At 38.6% G+C, this 19,255-nt stretch overlaps 1 protein-coding gene across 1 annotated transcript in view; it reads left to right on the top strand.

Moving 5' to 3' along the window:
- The first annotated feature begins 68 nt into the window (after window positions 1–68).
- LOC139124766 (methionine synthase reductase-like) overlaps window positions 69–19,255 on the top strand; it is a 65,801-nt gene continuing 46,614 nt past the window's right edge. Inside the window, exons 1-4 of the mRNA XM_070690877.1 lie at window positions 69–223; window positions 9,866–10,024; window positions 16,363–16,513; window positions 17,360–17,477. Coding sequence (XP_070546978.1) covers window positions 161–223; window positions 9,866–10,024; window positions 16,363–16,513; window positions 17,360–17,477 — 491 coding nt within the window. The 5' untranslated portion in view covers window positions 69–160. The remainder of the gene's footprint in view (window positions 224–9,865; window positions 10,025–16,362; window positions 16,514–17,359; window positions 17,478–19,255) is intronic.

The following is a 19,255-nucleotide window of genomic DNA, read 5'->3' as shown; positions in this document are numbered from 1 at the left end:
ATATATAACAACATGCATAATAATTGGAATTTTGTTATGTATGCATAGTAATTAATGTGTTCGAGGACAAAAGCTTATAAAAGGTTTTTCCACTAATCTGCTAATGATGTAATTTCCGGAAATGTGGATACTGTCGTCCGTAGCTGAGTGATCAAAGTGGATGCCCGGCGTTAACGGACTGCTACCGCGACTGTTTGAGACAACAAGTTTGTGTTTTCGCAGAGTAAGTAACGCCCTATCCCTGCAGAGTACTGATGTATCACGAGAGTGGCTAGCCCTGCGTACAGGTCTGTGTGTTGCCGGCGTGATACGGCCTCCACGGTGGAGGCCGTATAACGCCGGGAACACACAGACCTGTACGCAGGGCTAGAGAGTGGCATGTTCTAGTACTTTCACTTCATTCCAGTGATCCGGATCCTTCCAAAATCAACGTGTCACTTTGTCGCGTACCATGGTCGTACTGTCAGTCACATCAAGGAGTAGCTGTAGCTGCAAAATTGTAGCGCTATTGTTGTGAGGCGGTCGGTGATTTGTGGTTTTTGCGACTTCGCTCACCAGTGGCGCTACAATGCCGATGGCCCTGTAGAGGTGAAAATAAGCGCACCTCACTGGACTAGGCGTGTTGATGTGTAATGCTTCATATTTATTGCATTTGGTCGCGGTCCTACTAAAAACTGCCCGGCAATGCCCGGCACTGCCCAGCGACACACAGGGCACTGCCCGGCACGAAATAAGCGCGTCAGTTATCACAAGAAGTCGATATCTACATACCACAGACCACTAACTCTTATTGAAAACCTAAAAAAACGATAGTTCAGCCCCCAAAACGTCTGAGGAAGAGACCACACACTGGTTTCGAAACGTAGTGCAAACTCAAAGGATCACACGTACTGCACACTGTCATTCGACAGCCAGATTAAGGCTGCGTCTTGCCATGGCTTATATCTGCACCAAACACACAAAATCAAACATAAACACAGAGAACGAAAAATTAGTATAGGCGATGTGTGGAGCCGCTTTCCCTTTATTACATTACGGGCGGAAAACATGTAAAAAGATCTGATCTCAAACTAATTTTGCCGCCTGAGCCTTGGGCACACAGGCTGCTACGCCTTCTCTCCGTAAATAGTATTACCCTGTAAACAAGATGGCAGAGGGCCGGCCTAGCCCTGCGTACGATGCTGTGTGTTCCGCTGTGGTGAGCGGGGCGATTAGCTGTAGCGGAACACACAGCATCGTACGCAGGGCTAAGGGCCGGCCCAGCGTAAGGTTACGAACGCCGTAACTATAGACCAGTAAATCGACGTTTTGGGGGCTTGAACTATCGTTTTTTTAGGTTTTTAATAAGAGTTAGTGGTCTGTGGTATGTAGATATCGACTTCTTGTGATAACTGACGAGCTTATTTCGTGCCGGGCAGTGCCCTTTGTGTCGCCGGGCAGTGCCGGGCATTGCCGGGTAGTTTTTAGTAGGACCCTTTGGTCGTACTGGTTTATCACTACTGAAAACTCAATACTGTACTTCACTAATCTTGTTGTTTATTGGGTTTGGAATTTGTTCAAACACGTCGAACGCGTTCCATAAGCATGGGTCATGCGTCGGGCATCGGTGTTTCTGGGAGCCGCCATTACCGGAAGTTGGTAATCACATCAACACGCCTTGTCCAATGGGGTGCGCTTATTTTCACCTCTACAGGGCCATCAGCATTGTAGCGCTACTGGTGAGCGAAGTCGCAAAAAAACAAAAATCACCGACCGCCTCACCGTAGCGCTACAATTTTGCAGCTAGGAGTAGCTGCAGTACAGTAGCTCGAGGTTTTGCCTGGGCACAGTCCCTCTATCCCTCTATAGAAGGACTGTGGCCTGGGTATTCGGGTCGGACGGCAAAATCTGGTTTTGCAGTCCGACCCAAATACCCAGGCGAAACTTCGAGCTACTGTACGCAGCTAATCATTGAGGTACCTCCGGTCATGGATGTAAAAAATAGACATCCATACTCTGGTTCGATTCCCAGACACTTCGCACTGTACCATCTTGTCCCATACCATTTTGCACCAAAACCACTGGCACTTCACACCTAAACAACCTGGTACAAAACCTCTCCGCCCGAAAAGGCACTCCGCCCCAAAAGTCACGTCGCCCCAAGCCACTTTGCCAAAACTTATCGCCAACCGGTAGTCTTAAAGCTGAAAATAACAACCACTGCCATGCACATAAGTTTTCATCACCTTTCTGTCATCCCAGGACTAATATCTTGAAAATGTTCACATTTCGAGAAATGACATCATGCAATTCCGCGCACTGCCCCTGAGTTGTACCATTTGGTAGTTTGCTTTTTTCTCTTAAACATAATACCTAGGGTCATCACGTTATTGTGATTGGCTTGGGTTGTGTCGTCCATTGACCCCGTTTTTAGCTCATATTTGATATTTATATAAATACCAAAAAAGAGCTTATATGGTGAGTCGGTGGCGTCTGTATGTCTGTATGTATATATGTGGGTATGTATGTACGGATGTATGTCCGTCACACGCAAAAGCACTGATACCGCCTAAGCTACCATCTCAGTATTTGGTGTACAGGTAGATGTAGGGGTTGAGATGTGACATTGTTCAAATGAACACATCAGTGTCAAAAATGTGCAAATTAGGTAAGAAAAAGGGAAATTCTGCAAATGTTCAGGAGAGGTGGCATGCCAATGACTGAAACAGGATACTCCACTGACCTAGAGTCATTTCCTGTCATTGTTTATGAACTGTTACATATTAACAGACCTGCTCAAACTAAGGGACGGACCATTAGATCTTGGGAGGGGTGGTCACAATGAAATCGTGAACATTTTTTTTTGCAATTGTAAATTTCTAAAAAAAAATTTTTCCAAATGAGAAAAGCTGTGCTAATTTTTTTTTCTGAGTAAATTTTAAGACATAATTTTTTTTAGTTCAACGCTGTCTGAGGATACAATATACATCCATATCACTAGCGCAAATACGATTGCGTGCCATAACTGCAACATACATATGGCCTAGTGATTTATATTGCTGATAGATTTCGCGAAATGTTGCAGATCATCTTTTGACAAGCTGAGAAACTGTAATGCAAAAAATATGGTGGAATTTCAATATTTGTGTTTTTAGCTACTATAGTCTATTAGTCTATAGAAGCTATTGGGATGGGTATGCGTCCGAAATCTGTCTGTATGTATGTATGTATGTATGTCCGTTTGTGAGGCGTCCGTCCACTCAAATATCTTGAGAACCGCAGTACTTACTGATTTGATATTTGTTGTGTAGATGAATAATATGATTTTGAGAAATTTTTTTTAATTTTTTGATATTGTTGAAAATATGCAAATTAGCGCCAAAAAAGGCGTTTTTGGTAAAAAACTTCTTCTTCATAACCGCTGGTCAGACAGCTTTGTTATTTGGTACACAGGTCCCCAGGGATAACCCAACTTAGATTTGTTCAAATTGTGATGAAATATGCAAATCTGTAGTTTTTAGGAATTTTTTTGTCATTTTTGGTCAAAACTTTATTTTATCAATATCGCTCATCAGACAGCTTTGATATTTGGTATACAGGTTCCAACAGATGAATTCAATATGATATATTGAATATATGACGAAATCTGCAATTTTGTATTTTTGGTGCAATTTTTGCCATTTTTGGTCAAAAAATGTGTTTCTCAAAAACTCCTTGTCTGATGCCCTTTGATATTTGGTATACAGGTTGCTAGGGGTTGTCTTAGTGTGATATATTGAAATTTGATGAAATCTTCAATTTTTAGCTCTATTTGGTACACCAAAGAGAGCTTAATCTCGTATAAGGTGAATAATTTCGTTTGCATCTCATTTACATGTCGTCTGTGTGTATGTAAGTATGTGTGTATGTCTGTTAGTCCGTCCAGATCAAAAACTCCTAAACTACAGCAGCTACCGGCTTAGTATTTGGTGTACAGGTGCACCTAGGGGTGGAGATGTGAATTTGTTCAAATGAACATGTCAGTGTCAAAAATATGCAAATGAGGTAAAATAAGGAAAAATGCCGCACACTGCTAAAACTCAGTAACCATTGGTCAGATTTGGTTGAAACTTGGTATGTAGGTTCCTTTAGGTATTCTAAATTAGGTGTGTACAACTGAGGATGATATTTGTGTGTTTCTATTTTTGGGTAATTTTTAGCTCACATTTGGTATACCAATGTGAGGTTATCGTATAAGCTGAATCAGTTCATTTGCATCTGATTTGCATGTCTGTATGTATGTATGTATGTATGTATGTATGCCCGTCCACGTCAAAAACACCCAAACCGCAGCACCTACTGTCTTAGTATTTGGTGTACAGGTGCACCTAGGGGTGGAGATGTGAATTTGTTCAAATAAACTGGTCAGTGTCAAAAATATGCAAATGAGGGGAAAAAAGGAAAAACCCTGCAAATTGCTAAAACTCTGTTACCGTTGGTCAGATTGGGTTGAAACTTGGTGTGCAGGTTCCTTTAGGTATTCTAAATTAGGTGTTTAAAATTTAGGATGAAATTTGCATGTTTCTGTTTTTGGGGTAATTTTTTCAGTTTTTAGTCAAAAAATGTTTTTCTCTGAAATCACTCATCTGATTGCTTTGAAAGTTGGTACACATGTTCCTCAGGATGACGTCAGTCAAGTTTATACAAGTTGAATTGAAATTTTGATATTTGTAATTTTGGGGCAATTTTCCGAATTTTTGGTCAAAAATTTTTTTATTCAAAAACTACTAATCTGATAGCTTTGATATTTAGTACACAGGTTCCTAAGGTTGATCAAAATCAGTTTTATGAATATCGTCAAGATATCTCGAATTTTGTATTTTTGCTGAATTTTTTGGTTATTTTTCTCATTTTAAGTAAAATTTCTTCTTCTCTGAAACCGCTTGCCCAATTGCTCTCAAATTTGGATTGGATGTTTGCAAAGGTGTTACCCTTCTAATTGTTGAAATTGTGACAAAATTGGAAATATTACTGTTTAGGGCATTTTTTGTCATTTTTCGTCAAAAAATCTTAAAAAATATTTTCTTTTTAAAGCCCGTGGACAGACAGCTTTTATATTTGGTGTACAGATGTCCAGGGATGACAATAGTTAGATATGTGGAAATTGTCCTGAAATATACATGTTTTTATTTTTAAGACAATTTTGTCATTTTTGGTCAAGAAAACTTGTTCTCAAAATTACTTGTCTGATAGCTTTGTAATTTGGTATAAAGTCCTGAGGGATGTTATTAGATAAATTTTCAGCTCAAAGTGTTGGGAAACCCCCAAATTTTTATATTTTAAGGAAATTTTCTCAGTTTGTGACCTTAAATGACCTACACCAACCCAGATGGTGTGAGACAGTTTCGAAGCCTGTGAACATAATTTTGTCATATTTAATATCAATTTGTAGTAAAATTTGATCCAGAAAACAAACCTGAGGTAAATTTTTTCATTGCGAATCAATTTTTGCAACTTTTGCATGTAAGACACACAAGAACTGATGAGAAATTTGGATCCAGGATAATTCCAGATGTCGTAATCCCCCCCCTCCCCCACAGTGGAAGGCATTTCACTACCTGTAACTGATTTAAGTGCTGTTAAAATTCAAATGATAGCACTCATAGCATTAATTAAAACATCCCCAAGGTTGTAAATACATTTCTTGCCAGCTGGTCTTGTATAACAATGGTCAACCAAGGGATGGAACATTTGATATTCAGGAGGGGGTAGGGGCTAGAAGATTGATGAGGTAGCGTTACTTTTTACCAGATCCCTTGTACATTTTTTCCCACTCTTTATTTTTTTCCCCACTCTCCCACCTTTTGTTTTTGTCAAGCTTCTCTGGCTAATTTTTTGTTGACATTTGCTTTATGTATGTAGGATCTGCTTGTCCCATTGCTATAGAAGTTGATATGCATGTTCCTAAAGATGACCTCCAGTACCTAAGTTGCAGACCTTATTTGCTTTTGTCATTCTTGTTTTTCTGGTTTAAATATTTCTTGAATTTACCAATTCAAACCGAATGTGAGCACACTGTCCTTGACGGTATTTTTGTATTTCTTGGTCAATTTTTGCCATTTTTGGTCAAAATATTTGTTTCTCTAAACAGTGTTCTCCCTGAATAAGGTAACAGGGGCGTGGCGCCCTCTTGTAAATTCCGAGCGCCCCCTTGCCCAGAAATGAAAAAGATTTATTTTTTTGAAAAATAAAACAATAAAATGTACGCGGGAAAAAAGTTGACAGTAATTTACAAGCAAAATGCAAGCATTAGCATCACTCCTGCCAGCTGCAAACGTAATTCTCATCGATCTTGCAAATCTCGCGAGTTTGTGATGTCATCCGAGATCATAAGCCCATGTGCAACTCATTCATTGATGCACCGTCCCTCCTCCCTCGTGGGTGGAGGGACGGTGATTGATGGCAGCTATATTTGCATGGCACAGGCCGTAACGTTAGCCACGGTCAGTCCCTCCATAGGGGCCGTGCATTAGGTAACCGACTTAGCTGTATAAACATGCCTAGGAACTTGAGGGTAACCAAGGACAGCAGAGTACTCTGAAGTTTTTATAGTTAGAATTTCGCTTGTGTATTCCTTCCCAAGGCAAAACAACCTATTTTTAGGCTCGGTCGGACGTGTACGTGTATCAGGCTGAGAACACATAGGCCTATTTTGACATCAATGAATAAATGTATGTCTGTCGCTATGTTTTCGTTTTCAAAAAATGTAATCTTCATTGAAATCAGTGAACTGGAATAAAAGTTATGGAACACTGTCTCAGATTTCTTTTCCTTTGAGCTTTTTTATATGAAAAAAATCTGAAAAAATACTCCCCAAGTGCCACCAAATAACACTATTTTAATCTCTGTTTTTCAAAAGCTCCAATGGCAGGAGGGGGGACACCCCCCTTCTGACCTCCCCCCGCGACCGCACCACGTCTTCGCCCTCTTTTAACAAAATCCTGGGGAGAACACTGCTAAAGTTACTCATCTGATAGCTTTGATATTTGGTATACAGGTTCCAAGGCTTTATCCTAATGTAATGTATTGAGATAATGATGAAATCATCAATTTTGTATTTTTGCAGCTAATTTTGCCAATTTTGGTCAGGCCATCCTGAGCTATCAAAGATATCCACCTTCTTCATCAGTACATGTGTCACAAAAAGTTATTCTCTACATAACACAGCAGAGCTCTGTCAACTGTTGGGTCGCTTGTTTTTTCAAAACCACTGGTCATACAGCTTTAATATTTGATCTGTGCCAGTGATCTCCCCAGGATTTTCTGATAGAGTGGCGGCTAATTTGCATAACAATAAATGTAATTGTTATGGTAATGAGTTTCTATTGTTTACCAAAAATTATAGAGTGGCGGCCACAACTCTATAATAGCTCTGGGGAGAACACTGTGTGCGGACAGTGGGCGGCAAAGTGCCGTCACAGCAATGACTGTAGTGGCGAATTCGAGGAAGCCCATACACAGCCGCACTTCGGAGGCAGGGGAGGAGGGCCAGTTGTAAAATTCTTGGTTTATTTTTTAGAATTGATTGTCTCGTGAACCAGGTAGATCAACGTCTTTTGTATTCAGTAATTAAAAATCTGACTTTTTTGAAAAGAATGCACATGAGATAATTGAGATTACTTTCAGAAGACCTTATTCATCTCATAGTGCATACAACTTGTGAAAAGAAAACCAATTTAGGTTTGGCAGTTCTTACGGTTATCAAGACCGGAAGTACTGGGCAGTGGGTTTGTGACCTGAACGCTGGCATCAGAGGAAAATTGCACAGAAAATACTGGACGCTTCACTGTTTAGGAGAGGTGCTTGGAAGGATGGCATGTAAATTGAACGCAAGTCACGTCTCGTGCGGGTTGAAGGGCTGTTTTCACAAATACATATATAAAGGTGTGTTGCAGCTCGTACGGCCTGTGTACCCAAATCCTCAAAATCGTTCGTACATGGGCCACCATTGGCAGTAAGTAGTGTCTTTGATACAAACCAAACGGTCCTTTTCAGGGCCGCCACATTTCCCAAACAAAGAGAACTGTAAACAGTACACTTGCTTTTGGGCCTAAGTACACACACACACAAACATACCTTGTACCTCATGCGCGTTGTCACAAGCATAATCTCATAAAAATATAAAAAAACTTTTGTAACTAAAACGTGGCAGTATGCATTCGCCTGTTTTCAGGTTTGTATGGTTTGAATGTTGTTTATTTTAGGATTTTGTTGCATTGTGTATATCGTAGGTGATCCGGTGTACACAGCAAATGTTTGATCATTAGCACCTTCTGAGCGTCACTTTGTGATTGACAGCAGTTTGAAATAGTCAACGGCTATGTTGTCGACGCCACTGACCGTGTACAGAAACTAACTTTTCATCAATAACTTACCGGTACTTGAAACTGTAAAATAGACAGTATTTTGCTCACAACGCTATGTCCAAAGTATACATGAAAGGTACTGTGGTGGAACAGAGCAATATTTATCTGTGTGGAAAAGATTTATGCCAGTTTTCTGGAGCAGTTGCTTGCGTTGCTTCCATGTGTCAGTCATTCGAAACAATGAACCCACTGAAGTTAACCTGCCTTTTATACCTAAGGAATGGCTGTTTTTATGAGTAAATCAGTGTTTGATCTAGGACTCCAAAAATAGGGGCCATTGTGGGCCCACTCCCTTGAAAAAAAGGGCCATTGGCAAAAAAAGGGGGCCATACTGGGCCCCTTGCAATTTTTAAAGAGGGCCCTTGTTGATCCTAAAGAGCGAATAAAAAGTGGTCCCCCCCCCCCCCGACGAATTATTAATCAAATTAAAATTGCAATCAGTTGTTTTTAAAAGGTTATGATGGACAGATTTGGTTGCCAGGCAACATTTGCAAAGACAGATTCCACTGTAATATTGCAACATTAAGCTTTAGAGCACGTTTGAGAAATTTGAAAAATATGAAGATCCAATTATCCCAAATTAGTTCAAATCATGTTATTAAAGTTTTGCAATAGGACAGGTCTATGAAAAATATATCTTGTTATTATAAAATTTATGTGCCCGAAAGGCACGCCGAAAAATGCAACTGAATGATGAAATTTGTGGCTGGCACAATGCATTTTACACAAGTAAAAACACACCAACCCCCCTATTGGGCATTTCAAAAACATGGTAACCCCCTATCACCAAAGTCAAAAAACAGGGTGACCACCCCCCCAATGAATGAATCCCCCCAGGCCGAAGAAACTGACCAGTCCCTTATAGCTGCCACTTTCTCTGATAGCAGCTATTCTGTCTGCAAATTAGGCATTTTATGGTGGCCACCAGTGCTTCAGTGATAGCTATTTCTCTCAATATACAATAATACATGTATATTAGCCCAGCACTAAATGAAGACCACGACTTTCTCTCTGATATCCACCACTCTATTTTGGCCAACACTATCTCTGTGTTAGCCACCGGTTGTGAAAGCCACAACACACACACACACACACTCTCTCTCTCTCTTTATCTCTCTTTGATTTTATAGTTTTAAAATAATTTATATTAATGAAAAACAAATTAGTCACTTTATGTATATGTACATTTGTATGTCTATGTACACATGTATATGTATGCATATGTACCGGTATATGTACCGTATGTACCGGTATATATACCGTATGTTGGGTATGTTTATGTATGTACATGTATTTATGTGTCTCTGTGTTTGTGTGTGTGTATGTATGTATTTATGTATGTATGTTATGTATTTATGTATGTATGTATACATGTGTGTATGTAATATATAATATATGTATCTGTATGTATGTATGTGTTTGTTTATTTAATAATATATGTATATTTCATTTGTTTATTTATTTGATTGTTTATTTTGCAGTACTCAGGAATCATGTCAGCCACTGAAAAGAGAAGATTTTTACTGTTATACGGATCACAGACAGGGCAAGCTGAGGCCATAGCTGAAGAGATATTGCAGTATTCCAGTGATCATGGTTTGCATGCTGAGATGCATTGTCTTAGTCAAACAGAGAAAAAGGTAGGCTTGATTCAACATCTCCAGATAATTAGTTTATTTTCAACAATTACTGAGGTCAAAGCAACAGGCCTATAGTCTTTTAAACATGATACTTTAGCCTTCTTTGGAACTGGTATGATGATGGATGATTTGAAACACGCAGGTACCTTACACTGCTGGTAAAAATCATTTTTAGCTCACATTTGGTCATACCAATGTGAGTTTATTGTATAGGCTGAAGTCGATGGAGTCTGTATGTATGTATGTAGGTACGTACGTACAGTATGTCCGTCAACATCAAAAACACGCAAACCGCTGCACGTTTCAGCTTGGTATTTGGTGTGTGGATGCATCCTGGGCTATAGATGGGATTTTGTTCAAATGAAGTCTGCATTGCCAAAATTATGCAAATGAGCTTACAAAATGTGAAAATGGTCAAGAATTAATATCTGGAGAACCACTGTTTTGATTGCTTTGAAAATTTGTGTGCAAGTACCTTAGGTGAACCTTATACAGTTTTATGAATACTGTGAAGATATCCTTAATTTTGTATTTTTATTGAATATTTTGGTGATTTTTAGCTCATATTTGGTTTTGTATATAAATACCAAAAAGAGCTTATATGATGAGTCGGTGGCGTTGTATGTCTGTATATTTGTGGGTATGTATGTGCGGATGTATGTCCGTCACACACAAAGGCTCCCATACCGCCAAAGCTACCATCTCAGTATTTGGTGTACAGGTAGATGCAGGGGTTGAGATGTGAATTTGTTCAAATGAACATGTCAGTGTCAAAAATGTGCAAATGAGGTAAGAAAAAGGGAAATCCTGCAGATGTGCAGGAGTGATGGCATGAGTGTCTGAAACAGGCTTGAGTCATTTCCTGTCATTGTTTATGAACTGTTACATATTAACAGACCAGCTCAAACCATAAACAGTAGAGGGGGGAAGACCGTCTATGGTCCAAGTAAGAGGGAATAACTGTTTCTGCTATGCATGTTGCTAAAGTTGACCTCCAGTACCTAAGTTTCAGACCTTAATTACTTTTGTCATTCTTGTTTTTCTGGTTTAAATATTTCTTGTTGTTTTTCTGGTTGTACTGTGCAGAAATCATTGTCATAACATCAACGTAGAATTTTCCTGCACTGAACAGATAGAAACAATATTTATTGTTGATCTTTGGTACCCATACTGGTATATACCAATTCTGATCAAATTTGAGCGACACCGTATAATTGCGGTATTTTTCTCATTTTCAGTCAAAATTCTTCTTCTCTGAAACCGCCAGCCCAATCGCTCTCAAATTTGGGTTGGATCTTTGTGAGGGTGTTACTCTTCTAATTTGTTGAAATTATGACAAAATCGGGAAAATTACTATTTTTGAGCAACTTTGTCATTTTTGGTCAAAAAATCTTAAACAGTATTTTCTTTTTAAAACCCCTTGACAGACAGCTTTTATATTTGGTACACAGACGTACAGAGATGACAATAGTTAGTTATGTTGAAATTGTCCTGAAACATACAAATTTGTATTTTTAAGACTATATTGTCATTTTTTGGTCCAGAAAACTTGTTCTCAAAATAACTTGTAATTTGGTATAAAGTCCTGACGGATGTTATTAGATAAATTTTCTGCTCAAAGTGTTGGGAAACCCCCAACTTTGTATATTTTAGGTAATTTTCTCAGTTTGTGACCTTAAATGACCTACCGGTACCAGGTACACCAACCCAGGATATGTTGTGAGACAGTTTTGAAGGCTGTGAACATAATTTTGTCATATTTGGTATCAATTTGTAGGAATTGCATATTCAATGATCTTTTCTAATTACGGATATATACTGGGATTTACTTGATCAAAGTTGGCAAAACATGCTATGTACATTGATGATTATACCAGGTTAAAACAATATTGAAAGTCATTTCACATTTTCATGTCGGCTGTAAATTAAATTTATAATTTGCATATCTAATGAGCTTTCACAGCTCGGCATATATGGCTTGAAGGACTTGGCCAATGGTAATTACACTTGCTATATAAAATGGTGATACAAAGACAGAAGTCAAAGAACTTTAATATTTTTATTTCAGCTAATTACATATTTGTATACTTCATGAACTTTTAGAATTAATCGGCGGTGAATACTGTTCATTATACTGATCATATTACTTTCAATGAAGTTGCAAACATGTGGCAAAGGTTCAAATTTACATATAATGCAATATATAATGAAACACGTGAGCATTTTCAGTTCATATCTGGTACTCCAACATGTTTTCCAGTCTCATACCAAACACATCAAATCACTTCCTTTTCAGCTTTTCTGATACTAGCAGCTAAGAAACTGCTGCTTATTACTGCTTGGTGAATATGCAAAAATGTTACAGAATCACGGAAATTATGATAAATTGAGAGGAAGAAAAACCAAATGTAGCTGATTATGCCAGCGCAATCATGCAATCTTTTCCTGCCATTTTGTAGTAGAAATAGTGCTGATACTGTGAAAAGTAAACAAAACTTAACCATGAAAGCTTTGAATACAAAGAAGGTTTGATGTCTATATTTTTTGCTCACGTGTTCACACACGTGAGCATATGGTTTAGCCATGTCTGTGTGTGTGTGTGTGTGTGTCTGTGTGTCTGTATCCCCATTATCTCAAAAACGGCTGAACATATTTCAGTCAAATTTGGTAGACATCTTCAGAATTCAAATGGTTAGAACTGAAAAGGTTTTGGTGGGTGTGGCTTGGATATTAATGAAGTTATGAAAGTTAATTTTTCTGTTACGCCGCGTATGACAAGTGAAAACAATCGACTGTTTGAGGGCGCTGTGAAATGAGCTGGTCCAGGTTGGCTACAGCTGGATAGCTCTGGTTTCAACCACGGTCCCTCCGTGTTTCTACCTCGTATTGAACATTAAAAATATGATATTTTATTACTCATTCAACTCACTATTCAAGATAAAATATCGTTTAGCAAATTAGCTTTACCCTTGGTGATTAATTGTTTCTCTCGCTGCTCGATCGCCAGAAATGAGTACATACGTTCTCTACCTAGCCTCATGGCATGGCATTATCACTCGCCCCGATCCCTAAATATGGAAGTGCTGATGAATAATAACTTTGGGTCAAAGGTATTGAAGTGTCCAATCAGGTTCGTGCACAGAGTCCAAGGCCATGACCTACTTCATGTACTTCTGCAGTGTTTTGATTTTGCTTCGCCAAGAAACGTGCTCGCCATTGTCCATAAAAGTATGTTTGCTCTCCTTTGTAACCATTTTTAAATTCTGACTGTGTCACATTAAAAAGGTGAGGTTGTTTGTGAAACAAATTCCGGGATAGGCCTTGGAATGCATACGATCGGCATCGCGGCAGTGCATGTAGCGTACCATGCTTGTGTAACTGCCGAGCTCAACGTGCATTCACGGTTGATACTCATGTACAATCATGATGTGTTCAATTCCGATGAAGATTCATAAGTCTTACTTTTGCAGTCTTTTTTCTGTACGATAATCCCGACAATACGTGTTACTGTTAGACGAGGTGGCCATTTTATGATAAGTTTCAATACTGCACAGCTACGTAGCGTCACTATCGTGTGATCGAGGTACAGCGTTGTTGAGCGGGATACAGAAACTCTGCAGAGGGAGAAACGATCGTTGACATGAACAGTTCAGCACGTAGTCCGCAGATAGCGGATTGAGAAAATAAACGTGTCCCAGTAAATAACGGAATATTTATGTACATTAACTCGATATTAATCAAATTTCCAGCTCATCGCAAAAAAATGTATTGCAAAGATTAATTTGTCACTGACAAATACTGCACTGTATGGAAAAAAAACAGTCTGTAGAATAGTTCAACTTCAAGTGGTACTACCCGAGACAAACACTTGTGTTGTCAATTTTGATTTCATTTCATAAACTTCATACTTCATCGAGTATGGTGTATTTCAGCCTTTGTGAAGCCATTTTATTGATATTTTCAATTTTTGTCTTGGCTTTGTTGTGGAACATGTTGAATCGTCTCCGTGGACATGTAGGCACTAGGCCATGGTGCAAACATTCAGCGGCCAAATTATCGTTTCGAAGCAAACAGTTCTATCAAAGAAACACCATCGATTCTCTCTAGCAAAGTTGCGTTAAATATTCAGTAAAATGTCACATAACGTTAAAAGTGTGACGGGGTCGAAGTGACTTGGGTACCTGGGGTCGACCAAAACCAGTGTGAATTACTGGGGTCAAAGCGGACAGCGGTCGGGATGACGTGTTCCCCAAGCGAGCTACCTTCAGAAGTCTGTTTTCACAAAAAAACGTCAACTTTTAAACCCGTCATTTATTTACTGATGTTATTCTCAGCATCACAAACATATACGCCTCTGCTATGTATCACAGCAAATAGTTATATTTGAGCGCCCCGTAAATGGGATCCTCGTTTTTTTGCGAACCCGGAAGTGTGTCTTGCTCAATGCATTTCCTACCCATAGCGAGGGAAACTGCCCGCGTGGACCATGCTCCCATGCACCTTTTTTCAATGCCAGTGCAACGCTATCTGTGCAAAATTTGTGGTGGTATGCTCCCGTGTGATGGAAAACCTCTCTTATTCTAACAATGACGTAGTTGACTTTGGACTTCGATTTCGTAAATGTGATGTCCATGCAGTGAGTTTGGGTTGGCGTGCTTATAATGCAATCTTCGCCACCTGCGGTCTGATATCCCGCATAAGGCATGAGACCACAAGACAGATTGCAAGAAACCCGTATTTCAACTCTGTTGTCATTTTTAGTTGCTTTCACTGCTTATCAGAGAGGTTTTTCCAGGATTGGAAGCCGTGGGAATGTAAATCTATATCTTTCTCTGTACTGCGCCCTTAGATCACCTCTAACTCATGAAAACAACAGTAGAAATCAAAACCACGCGGTCCATTTGCAAGCAAAGAGTTCAAAGATCATTTTCTGCATGCGGGAAAATTTGGCCACCGATGAAATTTTTTGTCTCAAAACGTTAAAGTTGAGTATGCGAAATCTGTGTTGCTGGAAGCCTTTTTGTTTGCCAAGGACCTAAAAGTGGGCCACCTGATTGGCCCACACGATGGCATAGAGTACCTTGAAGATACTATGATATAACATTATCGAAAGTCATTAACTAGTTTTATTTCAGCCAATTCCTTATTTGCATATGTAATGAACATTTCTAATTAGGGATATATATATCTGAATTGACTCAACCAAAGTTGATAAATCTTGCTACATACATGCTATTGACATTTGTGAAGAATTTTTGCTTCAGCCAATTTCTAATTTACATATTTGATGAACTTTCTTAATTAGCGATATTTATCTGTATTGACTTGACCAAAGTTGACAAAACTTGCTTGTACATTAAAGATACTATGATACAAGATTATTGAAAGTCATTTGACATTTTTTTTTCAGCCAATTCCCAATATGCATATTTAATGAACCTTCCAAATTAGGGATATACACTGGCATTTACTTGATAAAAGTTGGCGAAACTGCTGTGTACATTGATCATTATACCAGGTTATAACAGTATTGAAAGTCATTTTGCATTTTCATGTCAGCTAATTCACAATTTGCATAAATAGCTAACAAGCTTTCACGGTTTGGCATATAGAGCTTGAAGGACTTGACCAAAGGCAATTACACATGCTATATTGTGATACAATGACAGTACTCGAAGAAATTAATTATTTTTATTTCAGCTAATTACATATTTGAATACTTAATGACCTTTAGAATTGATCTGTGGTGAAATTCATTATGTTGATCATAACAATTTAAATGTAGCAAAGCATGTAGCAAAGGTTCAAACTTGCACATAAATGCAATATATAATGAAACACGTGAGCATTTTCAGTTCATATCTGGTGATTAGAGTGTGACTGACATTTTGTTGTAATATCCATGTGTAACAGTCAGTTTAAAAATTATTGAGAAATTGTCAGTGCTAGGTATTTTTTCACAGTCGTCAGAAATTTTGCAATTTCGAACAAACTGCTCCGTATAATTTGCCAAAAATTCATTCAGTAGTAACCCATTATACGTACCTTCACATTAATCTACTGGTTTGTCTTAAATTAGTCTCAGTCACTGGAAAACAGTTCTCAAATTTAGTGTGAAAAATGGCACTGTTCATTGTGAGCAGGACCCACTGTAACGGTCTGTGGGTTTGAATAATAATCTCCTTCATTGATATGTTATGATGAGGGTCCTACGATTTGACTTCATTAGTGAACATCTGGTCAACTTGTGTGACGTAAAGTAAACATAGATACAAATTTTCATAACTACATTAGATGACAAATTATAACACCTCATTTAATTGTCCTTTTCTAAACAGTTTAATATTGTACATGAGAAGTGTGTAGTCTTTGTTGTATCAACAACTGGTGATGGCGATCCCCCAGACACTGCTGTCAAGTTCTGGAGACGTTTAAAGAAGAAAACTTTGCCAAGGGATCATCTGAAACACCTCTCCTATACTGTCTTAGGTAAGTAAATTTGAAGAAAGTTATCATTGTTGTCTATTTTGTGTCCCCACGGACGCTGTCGGGGGACTTACAGGTTTGGTCATGTTTGTTTGTGCGTCCATCTGCGCGTCCGTCCCTTCACGCAGATATCTCAGAGATGCCTGAGCGATTTCATTCAATCTCAGTACAAGGATTACTTCATATGTCATACATATGCACGTCAATGTGTTTTGTGATACGATCCAATGTAGCTGCTGTGCAGCCATTTTATTACAATTTCTACCTTCTCGTGTCTATTTATAGACGGAGAAGGTATTAGAGTTGAAAACCAGTATGCTGGTGTCAACTTCTACTTCCGTCTCTCAAGATCTGTTGACATCATGCCATTGTGATATGCTGGTGTTGGGTAAGCCGAATTCACGTGCCACGCGCCGCGTGCCAGGGACTCGTGAGAAATTATAGGGAGGGAGGGAGGGCATAATTAAAAAGAGTATACAGAATCTAGGAATTGCGTTAGTTTGTACATTTTTTTACCCACTCCCACCTTTTCTTTTTATCAAACCAAATAGGCACTTTCTTGTTGGTGAAAGATTTATCTAGACTGAAAGGTTCCGTCGCGTGCGGGCGCTCCGCATAATACTGCAACCTTAAAGGGTCGTAGGTCGCAGTATGCCGGAGCGCCCGCATGCGACGGAATCTTTCAGTCTAAGATATATCATGCACTTTTACAATTTAGTTTTGAATTTCCATACCGCACATCACCTCTCACTATGTTTTAGATCTTGTTTTAAAAACCTACAATCCTCAGTACCAAAAATTTGTTTATATAATTTAATCTGTAATTTCCAAGTACAATTTCTCTGACAGGACTTGGTGACAGTAATTATACAAGTTTTTGTAAAAATGGCAAGAATTTTGATCAGAGATTGGAGCAGCTTGGAGCTACACGATTTTACCCATCTGGCTTTGCTGATGATGGTGTTGGGTAAGTTGAATACACTGAATGAATGGAAGCACTTTTTCAAGTAAGACCAGCAGACATTTATTTCCTTGAAAATCTACTTCAAATTTGTTGATTTGGAACCCTTTATCTACTTATGATAATTGAAATATTGCATTCATAGAAAACAGTAAGTGAATTAAAAAAATTACTTGAAATATAGATAAAGATATCGAGGCATTGTGACTTCTGTTACTTGATTGATGGCTTTCCATTTAAAATGGAAAAACCTGATGTTTTAACAGAGTCACAAATTATAAAAGTGTGAAAAATTGCTGAAAACTTTACACAATTGTCAGTTTTCATTGTTGATGTATTGCATTCCATATTCAAATAACTATCTTAAACTGCATGATGACAATGGAATAAACTTTACTGTGGTTTGTCTCAGCAGGGGTCACTATCTTTTTATTAAAATTTGAAATTTTGTCCTTAGCAGACTCAACTTAAAGAAGTTTTCAGTGTTTCACTGGAATGTACACGTACCTTACTCTAGATGAAGAGATAATTCTTATTACATGCAGTTTATTAACTTAGGCAAGTAGACATGTTATTCTGCAACATTGTCTATATGATGGTATCTAGGAAGTTTTGTACTGGGTACACTAAAACCACGTTTTCAAACAAATTTTGCTGTCAAAATTTTCTGCCCTTCATGTAAAACATGAATTTCATAGCGTGATCAATAATATTTAAGAATAGTAGAATTTTTTCAATGATTTTAGCAGAAATGAAGCAGATTTATCAGCGGTTAGCGGACAGTCTTCCTTTGCATTTTGTGAAAAACACAGTAACTATTTGATTATTTAAAAGTGGAAGTGCTGCAACAACCACTTTGCATATTATTTTGACAGGTTTACATATAGTCTAAGTGTTGTGATTGCTGTGGCATGGTGGTGTGATGCTGTCATGTATCGACAGATTGAATTTTATATTTCTGTCTCAATAGTAGACTTGGTTCAAGTCTGTGATTTGTGAATGTTTGAGTGGAGTGAACGCAATGATTTGTATTTTGCTTTCATGTGAAACGCGCCGTGTGAGTGGACGCGATGAGTGGGGTGAACGCTATACAGGGGAGTTTCACCCAGAATCACAGACTTGGCTTTCCTGCAGAGTTTGCGTTGCTATAAATTATTTATGAGATGACGTTTTTATTTACTGATATATTATTCATGAGATGTTGAGTGCGATCACTCCCACAAAAGTCAGCACGACCTCTGTTGTATCACCGAAAAGGCGTGAAAATACCTGTGTTGTGTGTAGGGCCCATGTTGCAAAATGCGATAATCGTCGCCAGTAATTCAAGGATGGAAAAACGACATTGTCCTGTGAAGAAATATAGTTTGCTGTTGGTACAAGTCTTGACCCCTTTCTGCACACTCATGTGAGTTGCAGATCATGCAGCAATAGGGCATCGACTCTGTGTACACAGTCCGTCTCGCCGCCGGTAATGTGCAAGAAGTCCAAGTCGGTGAATCCGGCAGAAACTAACTCACTATACTGCGCAGACTCAAAGGTAACGCATTCAATCGCTGGGAAAACCTGGCCTGGGCCACCAAATTCCGAATAGGTTTGTACGAAATAGGAGAGACACAAGAGAAACTATTATAAATTATTTTATTGTTTGAAAATTCACCGACTTGAACCAAGTCTATCTCAATAGCTGTGCATTACCTCATAACACCCACATCTGGCAATCTATGCTGGTAACAATTTACCATAAAAGCACTCAAATAATTATTAACTTAGGAACCATTTTAGGG

Source organism: Ptychodera flava (assembly GCF_041260155.1).
Source record: "Ptychodera flava strain L36383 chromosome 23 unlocalized genomic scaffold, AS_Pfla_20210202 Scaffold_24__1_contigs__length_23054250_pilon, whole genome shotgun sequence".
NCBI lineage: Eukaryota > Metazoa > Hemichordata > Enteropneusta > Ptychoderidae > Ptychodera > Ptychodera flava.
This window is presented reverse-complemented; position numbering and strand designations above follow the sequence as displayed.